The sequence below is a fragment of the Enhydra lutris genome, unplaced genomic scaffold, assembly GCF_002288905.1.
Source record: "Enhydra lutris kenyoni isolate GAN:26980312 unplaced genomic scaffold, ASM228890v2 scaffoldscaffold6, whole genome shotgun sequence".
NCBI lineage: Eukaryota > Metazoa > Chordata > Mammalia > Carnivora > Mustelidae > Enhydra > Enhydra lutris.
In genome coordinates, this window is record NW_019154090.1 from 165,482 (window position 1) to 186,551 (window position 21,070).

The 21,070-nt window shown below is 63.9% G+C and overlaps 3 protein-coding genes across 12 annotated transcripts in view; 2 read left to right on the plus strand and 1 right to left on the minus strand.

Annotated features, from left to right (window-relative positions):
- LOC111141787 (regulator of G protein signaling 19) overlaps positions 1–1,298 on the plus strand; it is a 6,592-nt gene extending 5,294 nt beyond the window's left edge. For both annotated transcript variants that reach the window (XM_022494600.1, XM_022494601.1), the window contains 3 exons: positions 53–127; positions 212–446; positions 531–1,298. In XM_022494600.1, the coding sequence (XP_022350308.1) occupies positions 53–127; positions 212–446; positions 531–722 (502 nt within the window). In that variant the 3' untranslated portion in view covers positions 723–1,298. The remainder of the gene's footprint in view (positions 1–52; positions 128–211; positions 447–530) is intronic.
- A 757-nt stretch (positions 1,299–2,055) lies between these two features.
- LOC111141477 (transcription elongation factor A2) overlaps positions 2,056–21,070 on the minus strand; it is a 20,546-nt gene continuing 1,531 nt past the window's right edge. The window contains exons 1-10 of one of the 9 annotated variants that reach the window (XM_022494055.1): positions 9,911–10,138; positions 6,834–6,896; positions 6,402–6,507; positions 5,306–5,396; positions 4,095–4,225; positions 3,805–3,861; positions 3,307–3,461; positions 3,092–3,238; positions 2,471–2,542; positions 2,056–2,271 (exon numbers count right to left, since the gene is read on the minus strand). In XM_022494055.1, the coding sequence (XP_022349763.1) occupies positions 2,263–2,271; positions 2,471–2,542; positions 3,092–3,238; positions 3,307–3,461; positions 3,805–3,861; positions 4,095–4,225; positions 5,306–5,396; positions 6,402–6,507; positions 6,834–6,896; positions 9,911–9,982 (903 nt within the window). In that variant the 5' untranslated portion in view covers positions 9,983–10,138 and the 3' untranslated portion in view covers positions 2,056–2,262. Of the gene's footprint in view, positions 2,272–2,470; positions 2,543–3,091; positions 3,239–3,306; positions 3,462–3,804; positions 3,862–3,997; positions 4,226–5,305; positions 5,397–6,358; positions 6,508–6,833; positions 8,262–8,288; positions 8,441–9,307; positions 9,414–9,910; positions 10,139–21,070 lie in introns of those variants that run through there. The other 8 variants (XM_022494060.1, XM_022494059.1, XM_022494053.1 and 5 more) reach the window with 8 other exon arrangements.
- LOC111141475 (SRY-box 18) overlaps positions 20,882–21,070 on the plus strand; it is a 2,115-nt gene continuing 1,926 nt past the window's right edge. The window contains exon 1 of the mRNA XM_022494052.1: positions 20,882–21,031. Coding sequence (XP_022349760.1) covers positions 20,920–21,031 — 112 coding nt within the window. The 5' untranslated portion in view covers positions 20,882–20,919. The remainder of the gene's footprint in view (positions 21,032–21,070) is intronic.

Below are 21,070 nucleotides of genomic sequence, written 5' to 3' on the forward strand. Positions count from 1 at the left end.
CACCCAGCCCAGGTGTACCGCCGAGGCCAGAGCCACCTCTCTCTGCGGGCAGGGCTGAAGAGCGGCGGCGAGCGTGGCGGGTCTCCCGAGAGAACAAGCTGCAGCCTCTCCCCGGTTGCGAGGCATGGTAGGTGTGGCCGGCCGCGTGCGTGCGTGTGTCTGGGTGGCGGGGGGTGCAGGCCTGACCTGGCCTGGCGGGGAATGCCCACAGCGCCACGCCGAGCCCCGAGGAGGTGCGGAGCTGGGCGCAGTCGTTCGACAAGCTGATGCACAGCCCGGCGGGCCGGAGCGTGTTCCGGGAGTTTCTGCGCACGGAGTACAGCGAGGAGAACATGCTCTTCTGGCTGGCCTGTGAGGAGCTCAAGGCAGAGGCCAACCAGCACGTGGTGGACGAGAAGGCCAGGCTCATCTATGAGGACTACGTGTCCATTCTGTCCCCCAAAGAGGTGCACCGCTGTGGGGACCCAGGGCGGGGCTTGGGGGGGCGGGGACACCTCCAGGGCCCCTGACCCCCGCATCCCCTCCCGCAGGTGAGCCTGGACTCGCGCGTGCGGGAAGGCATCAACAAGAAGATGCAGGAGCCGTCCGCACACACGTTCGATGACGCCCAGCTGCAGATCTACACGCTCATGCACCGGGACTCCTACCCCCGCTTCCTCAGCTCCCCCACCTACCGTGCCCTGCTGCTCCGGGGGAGCTCCCAGTCCTCCAGCGAGGCCTAGGCTGCTCACCCGCCCGTGGCGGCACAGACTCGGGACCCATCCAGCAGGAAAGGACTCGGTTACCTGCACAAACCTGTGTCAGCAGGTATCCGGCACGCCCACGGGGGCCCAGCACCCCTGGGGGCAGTCCCAGACTGGAGCCCCCTCTCTACACTAGGGCCATGGTACCCTGTGGTCCTGCTGCGAGGCAGGTGTGAGGGCCTCTGGGATCTAGCAGCCCCTCCCGAACCGGCTCCCTGTTGGCTGGCCCAGGGCTCCTGCTGGGGCTTCTGCTGGGGGAGACCGACCCTCCCAGGAGTGCTCACGGACCCAGCGGCTTCATGGGGGGCCTCCTCCCCGGCAGCCGGGGACCTTGAAAAATGCCTCTGATGGGAAGCAGAGCCTCTGTGACGTCTAGTTGTGACATGAGGAGACCCTCTGACTCAAGCTGTCTGCGCCCAGATCAGACCCAGAACCTCAGAACTAGGCTCAAGGCAACAAGAGCCAGTTTCTTTTTTATATTTTCATTAAGTTTAAACCTGGAAACATGTCTTTACTGTATTTTATCAAAAAAAGAAAAAGATGTTTTCATATTTATCTCCATTCCTTCTTCATCCAAAATAGGATCTTACTATTGAAGATATTTTTAAAGCAAACGTTCTCTCCTTTCTTTTCACATTGGGGGAGATTCAAGAATGATGGATTGTCCCAGACCCAGGGCAGGGAGTAGAGGAGACCTGGCCCCGGTGGGCAGCTGCGCTCACCCATGGGCCGGTGAGGGTGCCAAGGCGAGGGCGGGGTGCTGACAGGGGCAGCCTCCATGAGGCACAAGCGCTTGCCGCCCCATCACCTGAATTTCTGGGAGGCACAGCGACTCAGACCTGCAGCAGGTCCAGGGCCCACCCCATCCATTCTATCATCAGGAGCAGAGGGTCAGGGTGAGGACAAGTCCTTGTGAATGGCTGGGGACCCAGATGCAGCCTCCTGCCCATAAGCCCTAGGCCCAGAGCTGTAGTGCCTGGGGAAGTTTGGGAGACCCTGGGTCCTCTACCTAAGGCCCCCTCCACCCGATCCCGTGTGTGCGCACGCCCACGCCGTGTACCCCCAGCAGCTGCCCCTTCTCCACGGGCACACCCAGGCAGAGTCTGCCCCCAGTGTTCTGAGGGCCCCAGGGCTCTTCCCTCCATCTCTGTTCCAGCAGAACCAAACCCGAGTGTCAGCTGATCCCAAGGAGAAGGGTTGTCATCCCCCTCCCGTGGGGCGGGGGAGGGCCAGACAGTGGGGGCAGGAGCCCCAGCTCACAGCCCAAGACTGCGTGGTCCGCCAGAACCAAGGGCCAGAGACATCAGAATGGCAAAAAGAAACATTTAATAATTTGGGGGAAAGAGGAAGAAAGGTGTACCACAGGCAAGGTTGGGGAGCAGGGTGCGCAGCCCTCTGGGGAAGTTCAGGTGGGCACAGGGCAGCTGTCAAGAAGCAGTGTCTGTCGACAGAGAACACGGGGAGGCCGCAGCAATGTGCTGGCCACAGCCTGAGGCTTCACGCACATCTCAAGGAGGGCTCAGCAGAACTGCACCGGATGGATGAGCGCGGTCAGCCACGTGGAGCCCATGACCCCCGCAGGGCGAGCAGCAGGCCTGGGGTCTCCACCCACCTACTCTGAAGCCCCAGGAGGCTGGCGGAGCATGGCTGTCCCCCACCCCCGTCACATGGGTCCCACATCTGGAAGGATGGAGACACCCACCTTCAGAGAAGGCCCGCCCACCTACCTTCCAGCGATTTCCACACTCATTGCAGACAACGAAGGTGGTCATGGGCTCATCAGAGCTGCGCGTCTGCACCTGCCAGGAGGGCTATGGTGAGAGGGGGCCACCCCCAACCCCAGGGACTCAGTCACTTGGAGCGGGAGGCTCCGAGGTGCAGGTCTTCCCTGGAGTCCCAACGCAGGGAGGCTGCCGGACCCTTGAGCGGTGCTGGCATGGGAGACCCTCCGCCCCCTGGCCGACCTGCCGAGGCTGCCGCAGCGACTCCAACCCTTCTCCCTTAGCAGGGACCCAGCCGCATCTGGAGGTCCACGTCACTGTCCACCTCCACGGGTCTGACCATTGTCCAGGCAGCACAGCACACACCCCCACTGGCCTCAGCAACATCCCCTGGAGCTCCCCCATGCTGGGGGAGGCCACATCCCCCAGTTTTAGTGCCCAGAGCAAACCACCCCCGAAATGCTCCTTGCGGGGGACCAGGGGTGCCAGGCAAAGGAGCAGGTCCCCAAGGTGACTCTGGAGGCCTGCGCCTTTCACTGTGCATGTGTCCAGGGGTCAGCGGACCTCACCCCCCGCCCCAGGGGCAGGCGCAGGCTGCTGGAGCGTGAGGGAGAGGCCGGGGCGCACCTGCGTGTAGGTACAGTTCTTCCTCCTGCACTTGCCGCAGGTGAACAGGTCCGTCTGAGTGCCCCCCGTGCGGGCCATCTGGTGCTCTCGGATAGCCTCCTTGGTCATCGCCTTCCGGATCTCCTTCAGCTCATCACTGGCCATCTCCTGGACAAGGCACCGCGTACTCACCACAGTGCACGGGGGGCCCCCAACACCCCTCCAGCGAGACTCACCTCCGACGTCATGACCGCGATCTGCTGGGGAGTGATGGCACCACACAGAACGTTCCGCCGCAGGTCGGGGTTCTTAGCGTCCTTGAGGTTGGAGATGCGGCTCCGCACACGGTTTTTGTACTTCATGTCCGTGTTTCCCACGTCCCGGAAGATGCGTGCAGGCGTTTAAGGACCTGTCCAGAGCCTAGGGTGGCTGCCTTGCACCCGCCCATGGGGCCAGCCAAGGGGGGCCAGCGAGGGGAAGGGGGCCCAGCAATGCAGTCTGCCCCCCGCGCCTGGCAGCGAGGGGAGAGGCTGCTGAGCGGGGGGGCCCCCCCTAGACCCACCCCTGGCTGAGGCCCAGCCATGGCTACAAAGCCCTGGGGACCCATGCCCCAGTGGACTCAGTCCCTCAGCAGATCCAGGGAGGGCCCTGGCGTGGCCCCCAGGGAGCGAGTCCGGCTGTCCTCCTGACTCCACCAGAAAGCCCCGGATTCCAGATCCCCGCATAAAGGATATATTCCTCAATCTGGGCCGACAGGCCCTCGCAGTCCGCGCCAACAGCCATGTGGTCATCTGCAAGACACAGCCCAGACTAGCGGCCCCCCCAGCCGCACCCCCTCCGCCAGCCACCCAGCCCCCGAGCCCCCGAGGCCCAGGATCCAGGTGCTCTGCTGGACCAAAAGGCCCCCTGCCCGCCCCCGCCCCCAACCTGGGCTCAGCTGCAACGAGCTAGAGGAGAAGGCCGTCCCCCAGCAGGCCTCGTGCAGGCTCCCGCGGGACCCCGGACGCGCGTGGCAGGCGCTCACGGTCGGTCCGCAAGGCCGCGGCCAGCATCTCGCGGCACTTGCTGCGCACTGCGTCGCACGTGACCGGCGCGGGCGGGAACGTGGTGATCCTCGGCGCCGGCGGCATCCTGGGTAGCTCTGGCCTCTTGCGGCTGGAGAGAGACAGGCCCCCGGGGCCATGTGCAGCCCGGGGACACACGGGCCCCAGAAGAGCCAACAGGACAGCCACAATCCCCGACCCTATTCCTTCTTGCCTTGACAGCAGCCCGCGGTCCTGCCCCCGGCACTCCAGCCCACCACGCCCCAGGGGTCTGCCCAGCGGGCCAGAGGCAGGAAAGCCTAGCGGGTGGGGCCTCCCAGATGGGGAGAGGGGGTCCCTGCCCTCCGGGAGGCCAGACCACAGGGCCGCACCCCTCAAGACCAGCTGCCAATCCAGAGAGAGGCGGATGGTGTCGGGGGCTGCCCAGACCACAGGTGGCCCCATCCAGCACAGATGCCCCTGGATGGGCTGGGCACTCCCCACAAGCTGACAACAAAGCTGCATCCACCCAGCCCTCCCCCTCACACCCCTGCATCTCGTGAGCCCCACAAGTCAGGGGGAGCAGGGGCCTCCTGGAGGGAACAGGTGCCGACTGGCGGATGAGCCCACAGCCCTGCACAGCTACGCAGAGTCTAGAGATCAGCCTTGGCTGGTCTCCTGCCACTTCTGCGCCATGGGGTCAAAGGCAAAGCAGCCCATGGGCCACAGCCGTCCCCATGAGGAACCCTGGTCTCCACGACTGCCTCCCTGGGGCCACAGCAGCGAGGCGTCAGAACCCCCAGAACTTGCACCCTGCCGCGGCCTGGGGCACCCAAGGGGGAAAGGGGTTCAGCAGCAGTGCGACTCCAGCTAAGGGGGCTGCTCAGCCAGAGCTGGCCAGTGAGAAGCAGACCCCAGGACGTGGATGTGGAGCTGGGGGACCGCTGCAGAGGGTGGACACAGCCTCACCCTGCAGATGGTTGGGGTTGGAAAGACACAGGGTCCGGAGGAGCTCTGGAAGAAAAGGGAGCAGCAAGAGGCCCCCCAGGCCAGGCACAGCCCCCCAGGGAAAGTACCCTCCGAGAAGTGTTCATTTCAATGGTCTCAGCAGCCCCAGGGCACAGGGAAACCTGCCCTTCCATCTGCTGAGCAGGAGGGACAGGGGTGGGGGGCAGGGGCAGGAGGGCAAGCAGCAGTCTTCCAGGTGCCCTACCTGGGATCCTTGGCCTCAGGGGCCTCCTTCGAGGACGATGCGGGGAGAGGCCCAGCCCTCCTCTGCTCCCTGGCTTTGGCATCGGAGGCGTCTGCAAGTGCGAAGAAAGGGGGAGGCTGGCTGGGGGGGGCAGAACAGGAGGGCAGGGCCAGGCCAGGAGGGGAGCAGATCGCCACCACGGCACAGCCTTGGTCAAATCACCAGCCCCAGCACCCCCACCCTAAACCCACCTGGGACCCTAGCTGTTGAGACTTCTGCACCTGGGGCCTTCTGTCCTCCCTCCTCAGAAGGTCCCAAGACAGCCCCCACACGCCTTTCCTACCCCTCAAACACACTGCCTGTGAGGCCTCTCTGGGGTCTGCCATCCCAGCAGACAGCACAGCCATCTGCCCAAAGTGACCCATGAGTCCAGAGTCCCCTGCCTAACAGCCCCCACCGATGGAGTGTTTGAACTTGGAAAAAGACCAGGCGTGGTCACTCCCCCACTGGGCCTTGGGGGTCACGGTGAACCGCCGTTCACTGAGCACATCCCCCACAAGGCTCCTGAAGCCCGAGCCAATGCTGGGGGACCGTCCCAGAGGACGAGGCACAGCCCGCCCCCCCAGCAGAATAAACACACTTGTCCAACACGTAGGCCACCGGCCACTCAGGACTAAAGACAGACCCAGGACATCAAGCTCTATTTCGCAAGGGTCTGGACCAAGCCCAGGAAAGGCTGGGAAGGGGTGGGGGCCCTCAGGGTCCCCAGATGGGCGTCTTACAACCCCAGCTGTCTCCCCTCCTCCTCTCCCCCACAAATCCTCTGGCCCCTGCCCTCTAGCTGCGCTGACCCCCTCTCTCTGTGTGATCTCCCCACTCACCCCAGGTCCCTCCAGGGCCCCTGGCCACCCTCAAGTGCACTCCTGCTACTACCTTCAGCATTCTTTTCCCCTTGCTCTCGATGGATCCCCTGGTGTCCCAGCCCCAAGCCTTCCCGGACCAGTTCCGGAACACCCCACTCCCAGGTGGCCCTGGCTCAGGAACAGCACTGCCCAGACCCTACACAGTGCTGACCAGCAAGGGGCCCAGCTCCCGGCCCGTGCCGCCTGACCCGCACCCAGGAGCTTCTTCCAGGACTTGATCAGAGACTTGGCCAGCGCGATGACCTCCTCATCAGAGCTCTGCTTCCGCAGGGCGTTGACAGACATGCCAACCCGTGTAGACTGCAAAACAAGCAGCCTGGGCTGGGGGGCGGCGATCACACCCTCCTCACAGACCCTGCAAGGCTCCCACGGGGCAGGGAACAGGGACCAGCTTGTGCAATGGATACCCTTTCTGAGGGCTTCTGTCCCATGAGGAGCCCAGGAGCATCAGCAAGAAACACGGTGGGTTATCCTTAGGTGCCCCTTTGTCTTCCTGAGCAACAGACAGAGGCATGGACGGTGTCCTCCAAGACAGACGTTTGTACCAACCAAGGCCCCGAGGCAGGGGCCAGGAAGCCCTGCCAGGTACCCGGGAGCTGTCCCAGGCAGGAGGCGCCCAGCCCTACCTGCAGCAGGCTCAGCGTGACAGGCATGGCTTTCAGCTCCCGCAGCAGGTCCACGGCTCCCTCCTGGAAGGAGAAGGGGGACCTTCATAAATGACTTCGAGGTTTCTGTGGCCAGTGCCCCTGCCTCCTATAAAAAAAGGTGGGGGGGGGCACAAGGAGCAACAATCTGGAGATCCACCTGGGGTCAGATGCCCAGAGAGGGCCAGAATGAGACGGAAAGCAGCTTGGCAAACTCAGTCCCAGGATTTTGGGTCACTGACCAAGCGACGGCTGCAGGAAACAGCTCCAAGGACCGCAGCCCCTCCCCAGCAGGAGGGTCGCATCCAGGGGAAGGTGTGGCCCCAGGGGTGCTCACTGCCCCATCCAGTCTCCCGTCCCTTGTGGTGAGCTGGGCAGCTTCTCCCTGAAGCGGATCACCCACCAGCTGAAGGGTCAACCCAGCAAGGTCAGTGTCCCCTGCAGAGGCCAAGCACTACTGCCATTACACCCACACCCGGATTCATGTCCCATGGCCCCACCCTTCATCAATCCCTCCAGGCCTTGCCTTAACCCTCAGGCCAGCCACCTTCCCCTCCTTGCCCCCTCCCACCCCACATCTTTTTCTTCAAAGCCCTCCCCCACACCAAGGCCATGCACAAATGGGCTGCTCTCTCCATTCCAGGCTCAGCTTAAGGCTCCTCAAGTGTGCCAAGTTGCTCACCCCAGGACCTTTGCACCTGCTGCCCCCACTACCAGAAACACCTCCCAAATATCTACAAATTTGCACCCTCCTTCTTTCAAAGTTTATTCAAAGGACACCTTCTTGGCAAAGCCCCTTCTACTTCAATCGGTGACCACACCCCACGCGACACCTCCAGCCTCCTCCCTTCTTGCCTTCTTCACAGAGGCTTCACTTCGTAACACACGTGTTTTCATGTGTGGGTCTTTCCCTTGACATGAAGGAGGCAGAAATAACCTGACCCAGCCACCCAAGGTTGTGAGACCCTCACGTCTTGCAGCCCAGGTCGTGGGAAGGGCTGGCCCTGCCCCATCCCCCAATCTGGGTGACATCTATGCTCTAACCCCGCCCCCCACGTCACCCCCAGCAGGCTCTGCCCCTCAGGCTGCGCAGAGTCCAGCCCTGAAGTGACCTCCTCAGAGAAAAAAAGATGGTCATCAGAGCCAAAAACAGGGCTGCTCACTGATCAGTTTTCTGTGGGCTCCAGACCACCGGCAGAAACACCATTCCTGACTTCCCAGTCATGGGTCCCAGATCCCCAAAGAGCCTCCCAGGCACTGGAACTTTTGGTAGCTCTCTCTCTGCCCGCACCACAGCACCCTCAAACCCCAGGCACCTTCCCAGCCCAGAGGGTGCTCAGCTTCCGCTCCTCGTACTCCTTGCTTCTGCCTGGACACACCCTCCCCCAGCGCCACCTGCCCCCGCCCAGCCCTGCATGGACCCATCTCTGACCCCACCTGGGGGATGTTCTTTGTCTCCTTCAAGAGAAGCAGCAGCTTCTTTCTCTGGTCACCTCTGGAAACGGCTCTAGGTTGCTCCCCGACCCTTGCTCTGTGCTGCCCACGGCCTCCCAGGGGCATGAATGCAGAGTGTGTGTGTGTGTGTGTGTGTGTGTGTGTGTGTGTGTGTGTGTGTGTGTGTCTCTCTCTCTCTCTCTCTCTCTCTCTCTAGGGGGCTGCCGTTTGCTGAACGAATGAGGGGAGCCAGCCCCCTTTTAGGTCCCAGTGTCAAACCCTGTCCAGAACCTGGTCAACAGGGATCCAGGAAAAGCCTGCTTAACCCAAAAAACCACTCAGAGCCCAGAGCAAGCAGACAGTCCTGGAGGGGCCGCCCAGCATCTCAAGCCCATGATGGAGCCCCTCCACCACCCTAACCAGGTGCTCACAGTCCTGGGGGGAGAAGGCTGTGTTTACAGAGCCTCTCAGGGAGCCGGCCAGGACCCCTCCCGACATCCCAAAGGCAGGTACCACCCACCAAGGATGCGTCCATGGGAGGCCAGGTAGGTTGTCAGAATCTCAAAGCTGAAAAGGGGCTGACGTTGGAACCCCATCTGCCTGGTTCCTCTTAGAGACCACAGCACAGCCTCCTCCAAAGACTCACTGGCCAAGGACAACAGAAGCCAGGCAGCACAGTAGGCACAGCTGGCCAGCGGCTCTCTCACCAAGGCACTCCCAGGACAGGCTCACCCACCTCCCAGGGCTCTATCCCAATGGTCTCTCTACATAACTACCCATTCCCCAGTTGCTGCTGGCTGAGTCCTGGCTAGGAAGGGAAAGAATTTATTAGGGAAACCTGGTTCTTGTAGGCCGGGGACAGATACAGGGTAAAAAGGGGGCCGCTCCACCAAGAAAGGCCCTGGCCTGCTTGTGAAGGGGGACGCTGAGAGCTACAGCCCCAGGCAGAACTGAGGTAAGGGACACGCAGCAGCTGGGGTGGGGGGCGGGGAAGGGAGGCGGGCAGGGGCTTCCAGTCTTACACTCCGAACTCCTGCAGGCTAAGAAAGGATGTGGGAGGCCTAGGGCGGGACAGAAGGCTCTGAGTCGGGGTCGGGGCTCCGCGGAGAGTCCTGGGGGCGGGGGTGGAACGAGCTGCGAGGATGCCCAGGCTGAGAAGGAAGGAGGCACGGGGGGGGGGGGGGAGCCAGGACGAAAGGTCTGCACAGGTTGGGGCGACGGCAAGGCCTGGAGGGCGGCACCCAAGAATGCTTCCGCTGGCCGGCTCCGGCAGGGCTGGGGGCGGGGGGGCAGTCTGGAGTTAGGGGGCAAGGAGGGAGACGGATCTCAGGTCTGCGGGCTCTCGGCCTGGTAGCTGGGGTCTGAGTCCAGAGAGCGCGGCTCCCGGGACCGGGTCCAGGCCCAACTGCGGCCTCTGCCGTGGGTGCGGGAGTGAAGGGCAGGGCTGGCCCAGGGCAGGGGTCTCGGCCACCGACGGGGGTCTCCCCACGTCCCGGGAGTCTCTGCTGGGGCGGGGTCTCGTCCTGCCCCTCGGGTGGTCTCCCCGACCCTGAAGGGGGCTCGGCAGGCTCGGCGGGGGTCGGCGGGGCGGGGGTCCCGGGGTCCTGGCGGCCCGCGCCCCTCACCGCACTCTTCTTGGTCACCATCTTGTCCAGCCTCCGGGCGATCCGCGCGATCTCCTCTTCCTTGCCCATCATCGCCTCGGGGGCAGGGCCCCCAGCGCCCGCCGCGCCAGCCTCAGCCTCCGGGCCTGGACCCCTGCCCCGGCCGTCGCCGTCGCCCGCACCCGTCGCAGCCGACGCAGCCCTACCGCGGTCGGGAGACCCTCCGTTCAAACCCCCGGCCCCCGCGGTCGCCGCGCTGCATCGTGGGACATGGAGTTCCCGCGGCCTCCCGCCTCGCGCGCGCTCGCTCCGCGCTGGACCACAACTCCCAGAAGACACGCGGAGTCGCATGGCTTCCTGGGGAGTGTAGTCCTGACGCGGGCGGTCGCCGGAGACCGACGGGGCCACAAGACTCGCAGTCCCACAAGCGCCCGCGCGAGCCCGCGAGCCGGCTGGGGGCGCTGCTGTAGCACCGAGGCCGAAGGAGCGTGCCGGGCGGGCGCGATCCCGGGTTTGTGCGTCCCCGACCCCCCCACCTCCCCGGAGCGGCCGGCGGTCCGACTGCGTAGGACCCGCAGAGGCGCGTTCGGGTCCGTCGCCTGCCCCCCACCCGCTTGGCGCCCTCTTCTCCACCTTCCGCTGCCGCGGGACCCTGCGGAGAGCTCCCGACCCCCACGCCGCGCCCCGAGGCCGCGCGGACCCCTGCGCGCTCTGGCCTGGATTCTGGTCTCTGAGCGCTGGTGCGTGGCGCCCGCAGGTGGGAGGGGGCAGTAGCCGGATGCGGGGTCCGAGGGAGCCGGGGGACTCGGAGAGGTCGTGAGAGCAAGTCCCGGGCCTCCTCCGGCGTCCGCTCCGGCGCGAATCCTGGGGTCCGAGCTTCAGACAGTTCCTTGACCCCTCGGTGCCTCAGTGTCCGCGTCCGTGAAATGTCTGCCTCACGGCGCTGCTCAGATGCGGTCAGTTGATAAACACCACGCGCTGAGAACAGGTCAGGGGACACCGCACGAGCAATCAGTGGTCACCTTTGCTGGGGGCGGTCCCTGGGAATGGCCAGCCTGCACCTAGCTGGAGGGCCGGCCGCTGCAGGTAGAGGCCTGGGGGGGGGCAGCAGAAGGGGCAGATCCAGCATCCCCTGCGGATATCTGCCGCGCACTCAGTGATACCATGCTGGGTGGTTTGCTGGACAGGGCACAACTCTGGGGGAGGGTACAAGTCAGGGAACTGATGTCTATAGTGCTGTGAGCCCCAGTCCCTGAAATTCAGGCCAAGTAGCTGTGAGACCAGGTGGCAGATGGGATGACCAGATGGCCTCGGCTGACCAGTCGGCTGACCAGGCCTTGGACTCTCGGTGGTGTTAATTCGATTATGACTGAGCTTCCCAGCAGCCAGAGTGAAAAGGAAAACATGGTTACTTATGAGATTCCTTAGTAATCATAAGGGAAAAGCATGGAATTCCTTAGAGGGAGCAAAGGTTTTCCAGGACAGAGGCCCCCTGATGGTGAACACATCACCTCGTTTCCAGACCAGCTCTGGTTCTGCCTCTCACTGTGCTCTGGCACCATAGCTCTGACCCTCCCAACCAAGCAAGTCCTTATGACCAGAATCCCATGGTCTGAACATGTGTGCAGCCTCTGAGGGTCTGGCCACACCAGGGACACAGGGAAGCTGGAGCTATACACCCTCTAGCCCTGCTCTGCACAAGCAGTGACTGGTGAGAACGGGGAGCTCACTAGGCTCCTGCACGACAGACACCAACAAGAACCCCAGAGAACACCACCTCAGAAATTCACCCTGGCCCCCATCGCCCACAGGGACGTGTCCATGGAGGCTCCCCAGCCAGGCCTCTGAGACAGACAGGGATGAGCTGATTCAGGGGATTTCTTAGAGCAAACCCCCGGTCGTGCTGAAGACCTCCAGCCACCACAACCCAGCACCCTGGGATGCTGAGCTCAGCCATGGCTTGTGACAAAGCCTGGACCACAGGGGAGGGAGGGCAGACAGACCACTCGGCCTCTACCCTCCCGAGCAGGCAGGTGTATATCCAGGAGCACTCAAAACAGCTTAAGGTCCCTCAAACTGGAGTCCGAGAGATCAGCACGGGCCTCTCAGAAGCATCACCTGGTTCTCAAGAGGGTTCGTGCCAGACACTGGACCTTGGCCAGGGCATCAGTTGAGGCGGGGTTTGGCCATCAGCACAGCCCCCTCAGGCAGGTCACTGTCAAGGCCCAGCCTCAAGGTCAGTCCCCACCTGATCTCCACTGGACAGATGAGCCCCAGGTGCTGGGAGGAGAGCAGGCAGGTAGACAGCCTGGGAAACCAGTGTGGGGCTTCACCCTTGACCCTGCCTGGGAGCACCTGCTGGTGACCGACAGTCCCACTGTCTGTGCAAGGGACTTAGTATAAGGAACGCCTCTCTGTGGGGCTGGTTGAATGGTTTAAGCCACAAAGATGTGACTAAAGCATGACCAAGGGAGCTGGTTAAAAATGAAGACTCTGAACGGCGCCCTGGCGGCTCAGTTGGTGAAGCGTCTGCCTTCGGCTCGGGTCACGATCCCAGGCTCCTGGGATCGAGTCCCGCATTGGGCTCCCTGCTCGGCAGGAAGCCTGCTTCTCCCTCTGCCTGATTCTCCCTGGCTTGTGTTCCCTCCCTCCCTGTGTCTCTCTCTGTCAAATAAATAAGTAAAATATATATTTTTTAAAGTGCTCGGGTTTCTATATCACACTTTTTTTTAGTTTTGTTTTTCTGTATCAAACACTTTAGGAAATATTTAAATACCTGTGTTTCACTATAACTGGTTTCCCTTGTAACCCTACAAGCTTTACTTCCTGCACTGCCCCATTACGTGGCCCCAAAGTGAGGACGTGGAGGAGAGGGAGAACTGTCACCAAAGGACTAGAGCCCTTCCCCCACAACGCCAGAATGGAGATCCTGGCCTGACTGCCTAGGACCCTTTCTCCTCCAGGAGAAACCAGATGGTGTCCACCTCCAGGGCCTCCAGCGACAGACCTCCTGAGGAGCCCGGCATGTCCCCTCCATGGATCTCCACTGAGACTGGAGACAAATGGAGACCAAGACACTGGGGCCTCGGCAGGGCGATGGCCAGGAAGTGGGGACGCCCTGCAGGACGCAGGCCCACAGAGGGCTGGGCTGGGGGCTGCTAGGGGGTGTCCCAGGAGCCTGGCCCCAGGCAGGGCAGGTGACGGGAAAGGGAGTCAACAGAACAGATCGGGGGTACAGGGCAGAGGAGGCAGGGTACTTCCAAGCTGGAGAGCTGGGGGCCACAGCTGTTCCCCTGAGACAGGAGCCCTGAAACCTGGCAGGTCAACCCTGCGTGGAGGGGGTAGGGCCCCAGGCAGCGTGAATGGGATGACCCAGGGGCATGGCCTGTGTGTCCCATGATGAGCAGTGGCCTCTAGGTGGCGGGCGGGAGCCACAGATCAGCTGACCAGCCCGGTGTCCACCGCCCTCCCCCTAGGGAGGTGCAGTCCATTCTGGCCACAACTGTGAAGCAGACCCAGTAGGACAGAGAGGCCCTCGTGGGTGGGGGCTGCGGGGGCTCCCACCCTCACCAGGGCTAAAGCTGGGTCAGCACCCACCAACCCCAAAACTCAGTATTCCACCATCAAGTTCCTGGTCTGGGGGGCCCCCGTGAGTCCATGACCCTGGGAACCTTGCTCAGGACGTTCGCAGCCTGCCCCAGTCCCCTCATGGACCCTACCTGACCTTGGGAACTTCCTCCTCCAAGAAGCTGCCTGACCAGCGGATACCCTCTCAAATCCGCGCCCAGACGGCAGCATCAGAACCATGGGCTTCTCCCCGAGGGGATTTATGCAAACCCGCTGTACCCCACTTGGGCCCTCCATAGGGCTCCGGCCTTCCAGACCCTACCCCGACCCCTCTGCCAACGGAGAAGTTCATTTCCTTTCTGACCCCCACATGCAACCGCAGTCCCAGGGGAGACAAAGTTGCTCACAGGCGTACACAACGGCCATGCCTGGGGTCCTCACACTTGGGACACTCAGAACCACCTTGGACTGCCCCTCAGATGTCTGTCTCCCAAGGACTGCTCTGCTGGGAAAACAAGGCCTCCCATCCACCCCCTGCCACGTTCTCAGCCCGGGACACCTAAGAGTTGCTCAGTAAATATGTGTCTCATGAAGGGAGGAGAAAACAATAGCAGGCAGGGGCGGGCAGGAAGGGACCCACATTTACCAGCTACCACCCAGCAAGGGAGCCCCAAAGACAGGCCCCACCCCCACGCCCAGGGAGGCCAACTCAGAACTGACCTCCCTGTTGCTCTGGGCTGAAGGCCTGATAGACCCTCCCAGAACCAGATGGGGCCCTCCGCCGAGGACCCGCAGCCTCTCCTGCTGAGATGGGTCCGGGCAGAGGAAGGGGTGGGTGGGGGACAGAGAGCTGAGAGCCAGGTGGCCCTGACGAGGCAACGGGGAGTCAAAGCAGGGCCTTGCCACCAGCTTGGGAGACTGAGCCGTGAAAATGGAGATGTATGGGTGGAGATCCAGGGGCTCCTGATTGGAGGTCAGAGGTGAAGAGGGGTCGGCAAGGAGCAGAGAAGGAGCCCCCGGGGGATGGGAGAGCCACCCCCTGCCTTACTCCAGAGTGCTCTCCCGAACACTCCACAGGCCCACCGCCAGGCGCCCTCCCTCAGTGCCCACGACGGTCCCATGGGGCAGCCCCTAGAGGAGAGAAGTACACAGATCTGCCCTCAGGAGCCTCCTCTGTGGGAAGCCGGGCCCTGTCCTGGGGCCTCTGAGGGGGAGACACCCTTGACAGCGGCCTGGTGACACCCCAGCGACACAGCCAAGGTCCAGGACCCATAGGCTGGACCACACCTTTGGCCCAGAGGCTTGCCCCTCCCCCATCCTCAGTCCGGAAACATCGGAAGCTCAGGCCATTTATTTTTCTATTTGTGTCCCCCACCCCCTGCCCGCCCCAAGCCGGCCATGACCCAAGCCGGTCGCATCCGCGCTTCCTTTCTGGCTGAGGCAGGGGCCTCGGTGGGAAGGCCCAAGCTGCTGCGCTCACACAGAGCCCCACCTCGCTTCCCGCGGCCCCAGAAGCCCCCACCCATCCCATGCTACCTTTAGGCAGCTCTCCCCGGGGCCTGGGCACCCAGCTGCTTTTGCCCCTCGTCCCCCAGACCCTCCAGCCCAGCACGGCAACCACCACAGGGGCTGTGTAGGACTGTGACCCCAGCCAACCCCACGGCAGCTTCCCTCAGATCCTGGCCTCTTGAGGTCAGGCAGGGCAGTGACCAGGGACTGAGATCCGGCAGGAGCACCCCAGCCCCACCGTCCTAGGCACTAGCAGATCCGCCACTGCCGCAGCCCTTCCTTGGGGCCTCAGTTTCTCAGTCTGCAGAGTGGGAAGAGCTGCCCACCCACAGTAGCATCTTCAGGAAAGTCCCCAGGCCAGCCCAGAGCCCTGGCCCAGTCCCAGCTCCCTCCCCCAGAGGCAGTACTTGGGGGAGCCAGGAGGCATCCCCTAGAGGCCAGCAGCAGCCCTGGCCGCCTGCTCCAGGCTCGAACAATGTGCTTCCCCCACACAATTCCCAGAAACGCAGCCCTCCCTGCCCTGCCCGCCAGCCTGGCGGCCACTCCACCCTCCCCATCCCCAGGGGCCCAGGGGCGGGGGGGGGGGGGAGTGGTGGGGATGGGGTGGGGGTGGTCCAGGGCTATGGGTGAAAGGCGGAGGTCTGACTCCCAGGGCACCAAACCAAGGGATCCCTGAGGTAGCCTCTCCCATGGGTCTGCGCGCACTACCCCCACTGCCCTCCTGGAAACTCCTCCAGGAAACTCCTGGCTGGGCAGCCAGGAGCAGACCCCATCTCCTCCTTTCCTGGTGGTGAGTCCATCCTTCCTGAGCTGCCCAGGCCCATCTCCACACAGCAGCTCTGCTGAGACTGTAGAAAGCTAAGTCACATCACACCCTCCTCTGCTCAAAACCCTCCTAAGTCATCAACTCTCCCTCAGACCCCCGCCCCAGGCCTCACACAGCTCCTTGTCCCCTCCCTTCTGCACTCCCTGCTCTTCCCCTATATCAGCACACCTCTCTGCCCCAGGGCCTTTGCACATGCAGCTCCCACTGTGTACAACACTCTTTTCCAGGTATCCCCTCATCTCTTGTACACGTTCCCTTCTGGGGTTGTCTCAAAAGTTACGTTACAGAGTGACAGGCCATGCGCACCCATGACACGGCCCCTCCCTCCCCCACAGCCGGCAGCACCGGTCTCCAGAGCACACTCCGCAGCCCGGCACCCCATACTTTGCCTTGTTTCTGGATTTATTGACTGTCCCTGTCCAGCAGGACAGGAGCCCCCTCCCCAGGCAAGGACTTGGGTCTGTTTTGTTCACTGTCTCCTAGAGCAGAGCTGAGTTCACAGCAGGCACTCAATAATGTACGAATGAATGGCTCGTGCCCCTGAGTGAGAAGGGGTGGGTGGTCCCCAAGAACATAGGCCTGCCCCCCAGCCTGTTTGGCAGCCCCAGCTGGTTGGGCCATCAAAGCCGCTTGTCGCAAAGCTAGGGCAGCAGCAAAGAAACACAAGCTGCAGGGCCCCCGGGGGGCTCTGCTCCTTCTCTGCACCGCTCCCAGGGCAGCTGAGGACTGTCACCAGAGCCTGGCAGGAGAGTGAGAGAGGCCAGGCCAGCCCAGGCAAGGAGGTCAGGGTGGGCACTGCCCGGGACACCCAGACAGCCCCACCTCTGCTCCTCCAAAAGCCCCTGAGGGGAGTGGGGCCCAGCTCCTGCAGGACGAGGACACCTGCCCACCCAGACCCCGGGTGCGCTGCCTGGAATAAAGACAGCCATGGTCTCAGGGGCCCCGGGCGCAGATCGGGGGGTCTGCAGGGTTGGGGGGAGGCAGGGCTTGGGGCAGGAGCTCCGGGCCCGCCGGACGACTGGACAGACAGAGTGTCTGGCGCCTGCTCAGGCTCCCTCCTCACAGCTGTGGCCTTCCTTCCTGAGCTGGCGTTTCCTGGCCCCGCCCTGCTGTTGCCACGGAAACCTAGAGCCTGGTTCCCATGGAGCCCCTGCTGTGCCCGCAGGGCCCACACAGCTTGCTGAAACCCCCAGGACCCACAGGGCCGCCCCACGTCACCCCGGGGCTCCCCGCGTCCAGCGGCCCAACTCTGCTGGAGCAACAGCCCCCCTTCTACAACAACAGCCCTGGACGCCTGGGGCGTCGGCACAAGTGCTTCCTGCCACAGGGGACCCACGCCACCCTCCTCACACCCACAAGGTCCTGTGCCCCTTCTCCCAGAGGAGCCCCAACCTGTTCCGTCCCGCGGGCCCCCATCCCCCCCACACACCCAAAACGCCCACAGTGACCACACCATGTCCCCTCTGCTCCAGACCCTCAGCCAGTCTGACACCCCCACGAGACTACTGACACCCTAGTTCCCAAAACACCTAGCTCGGCCCGAGACCCGGGTCCCCGTGAGGGACCAATAAGTCACAGCCGCCGAGCCTGACCCTTGTGACAGCTGCTGCCGCTGAGCCCACACCGCCTGCCCCCCGCCCCCCTTCTCGGGAGCAAGGCCCACAGCGTTTGGGAGGCCCGGTGGTGCTGTGCACACCAGGCCCAGCATCCTGGGGCTGAGAGCAAGAAGGCACGGGGCAGGGCACGAGTCCCAGCATCCACCTGGACCGGCCTGTCACTTGGGGAGGGACATGCGCGCATATGCTTCTAGGCCGTTGGGCAGCTCCCTCTGAAGCCCTGACCCCTGGACAGAAGTCAAGGCTGACCCGGCGCCTTGCCTTCCCCACCCCCAACCCCAGCCCTTGCAGCAGGGTCTGAAGAAGGAGCACCAGGATGAGGGCCAGGCCCAGAGCCTCCTGGTCTCAAGGACCCCAAGGTGGGATTCGAACGGAGCAGTCCGGCTCCAAGCCAACGTCTCAGGACACAGAAGACTCCCCTCCACCTGGACCTGTGTCTGATGGGGAGCCTACCCCCACCTTCCAACAGAAGGAGGGTCCGGCCCCGAGGGATTCAGTAATTGGTCCCAGACGCCCGCTCCTACAGCAGCCAGGGCCAGGCGGGTGGGAGCTTGTGAGGTCTGTGCCCCGGGCAGCGCCTGGGAGGTCTGCCACTCCCAGAGCCCAGCCAATCCCCCACCCAGAGCCACCGAGGGGAACTGCCCAGCATCCTTTGCAGGCTTCACCCAGAGCCTAGGGGTCTGGTCCTGGCTGATCGAGGGCACGGCTGGAGGCCAGGGAGGGCAGTGTCCACTCAGCACTCAGCCCGGCCCCACACTTGCAGAGAAAGCGTGCCCCTCTACTCCACCTTTCTGTCTGGGGCACTGGGGGCTGCACACAGGGCCCCCATAAGGGTGGGCAGGAGCCAACCTGGGCCAGGCCAGCCCAAGGTCGGTTCTAGACGCACAGGAATGACCCGGACTCACGAATCACCCCCACTTTGGATGGAGCTGTGCTGTTGGGGACCACCCCCTTGGTGGGTGTTGAGGGTGAGGGTTTTACTGAGCAGGACCCCCATTCTACCCTGTGGGACCCCCTCTTGTGGCAGAGTCCGGCCGCCACCTGACTCCTAAGGCTGTGGGAAGACTCCAGCGCTAGATGCTCCAGTAGACAGACACAGACCTTCCCCGTCACACAGACACACACAGACCACACACAAGCTCACAGACACACACATCTGACGCCCCTCCCCCAGGCACCGCTGACCACACCCCCACCAGCCCTTGCATAGCCCAGGGGAGTCCCCCAGCCCGGGGCTCTGGGGGCAGGGCCACCCCGACTGCAGTTCCCACCCCCCCACTATCTTCCCATCTGGACAGTGGGTCAGAGCCACCGTCCTCACCCTGAGCAGGCAGCACGCGCACACACAGAAAGACAGCCTGACTCTGAAGAGGCAGGGAGCCACCCCAGGAGGCTCTCCTCTTGCCCTGCCCAGCCTCAGCCCACAGGACAGGACAGCTGGACACCTGAGCAGCACAGCTCTGCCAGGAGGGAGGGTCATTGGCTGGTGCTGGGCGAGGTGGCTCTCCTGGGTGGGTGGGAGGGGGCTGAAGGGGGGCTGGAGGGGACCGCGGCCGTGGTGAGGTAATGCTGGATCAGCCTAGATCCATCCTAATGTGGGGGGAGGTTGCAGTGGAGGACCCTCAAGGCTCCCTCCCAAGCCCCAGGGACCACCAACCCAGACCAGCTCCGGGCCAGGCTAAGCCAGGCGCCGGTGAGCTCGGAGCACACCTGGAAGGGTAAAGGCCGTCTCTAGCAGGTGCTGACTCCTTGGACCCTCTCTTCAGCCTGGAGTCCTGCTCACACATCTCCTCCCACCCCTGCATGGTGCCCAGTCCACCCACTAACACTGGCCAGGACAGAGCTGGCCCCACTGGGAGAGGACTGTGCACCTGCCCACCCCAGGGCCCCCCACCCTCGCCTGCCTCCCGGGAAAAGCTGAGCTTTCCCCTAGACCCAGAGAATCCACACCTTGGTGCCTTGACGGCCCCCAGTACATCAGCCCAGTTCTATGTGGTGAATGAGGCTGTGGGGTCTCAGGGATCTCGAAACAAGTCCGGGACACCCAGGGCTTCACTCCTCCAGCCGTCGGACGAGGCCTTACATGACAGAACCCCAAGCAGAGACAGGATAGACAGCCAGCAGCCCTCAGGTTGAGGGACCTCTGTGGGGGTGCTGGCCTTTCCTCAAACCAGGAGGGCTCCTGGGGGCAGCTCAGGAGCTGCCCGCGGGGCAGAGCTGGAGGACCCGCCCCATTCACAGCACTAAAAGGGCCAGGGGACTGAGAGCCTCTGGCCACACAAGCCCAGGGTCACTGACACCTGGGCCCCAAAATGTGGAGCTCCCAGCACTTGGTGGGGAGGGGAGCAGGGCCGCACAGATCCTGGGCTGTAAGTGGATGTCTGGGAGGGAAAAGGCCCCCAGAGCCGCTGAGCACACTCATCCCATCCTCAGCAGGGCAACAGTCCTGGGAGAGACCCCTCAGACCCCCCAGTTCCTGTAGCCCAGGTCCCCTCCCAGACTTGGAGGAGGCCCGAAGCTCCTCTGGAAACCCTCCCAGGCCCAGGGGAGGCCCCCCTTGCCCTCCCCCTCCCCCAACCCTGGTTCTGGCCTCACTCTACTGCTTGGCAGAGGCAGGAGCCCGGCAGGGCGGCCGGGTGCGGATGGTCCCAGCCCCTGACCCCAGCAGGCCGCAGGAAGGGGAACAAGGCCTGGGACTCTGCACCTTCGGTGGAGGTCCCCACGCCCTGGGGTTTCCTTCACTCCGCTGTGGGTCCAGGGTGTCCAGCATTCCGGTTCTCCCCGTCTGGAGTGGGCTCTGCGAGCGAGGCATGGAACACCATGGACAAACAGGGGGCCTCGGAGCCCCCAGTGGTGAAAATTCCACATGTGTGTGTAGGGTTGGGGACGTGATGCGCTGCGGTTACCCAGGACAGGCTCCCCACAGAGACAGGGAACTTTTTCCAGAGTGCCCCCTTCTTTTGAGCTAGACCCCAAGAAGGCTTCTTGGGAAGCCTCCCAAGAACACGGGTTAAAATACGCCCCTCTCCTCCTCCCAGTGTAATTTCATGAGGGAGCGACCGCCCTCCCCCAGAGACGGTGCGGGGGTCTGACTCCGTGGGTGGGGACGGCAGCTCGTCTCTGAGAGCCCGACAGCGCCCATGAGGATGCCCCCTCCCCAGCTCCAGCCCACGGGAGCGGCCCGTTCGCACTCGGGGTGAGGCGGCTGGGGGGGGGGTCCCTCGCTCAGAGAGGGCGCGGGGGCCGCTGCGCGGAGGAGGCTGCGGTGGAATCCGCCGGGTCGGAGAAGAAAGGGAGCCCCCGGGGAGGGGGCGGCCCCAGCCCGCCCCGCCCCGCCCCGCCCGGCCCGCCGCCGATTGGCCCCGCGCCGCTATATCTGGGCGCCCACCCGGCTGGAGGCCACCGCCGTCTCCGCCGCCGCCCGCCGCGCCCTTCGCGCCCGCCCCGCGAGTGCCCGCTGTCCGGCCGCCGCGCTCCCGCGCTCCGTTCCGCCCAGGCCGCGCCCAGCTGGAATGCAGAGATCGCCGCCCGGCTACGGCGCACAGGACGACCCGCCCGCCCGCCGCGACTGTGCATGGGCCCCGGGACCCGGGGCCGCCGCTGAGCCGCGCGGCCTCCCCGCCGCCGCCGCCGCCGCCGACCTCGCCGCGCCCGCCGCCCCCG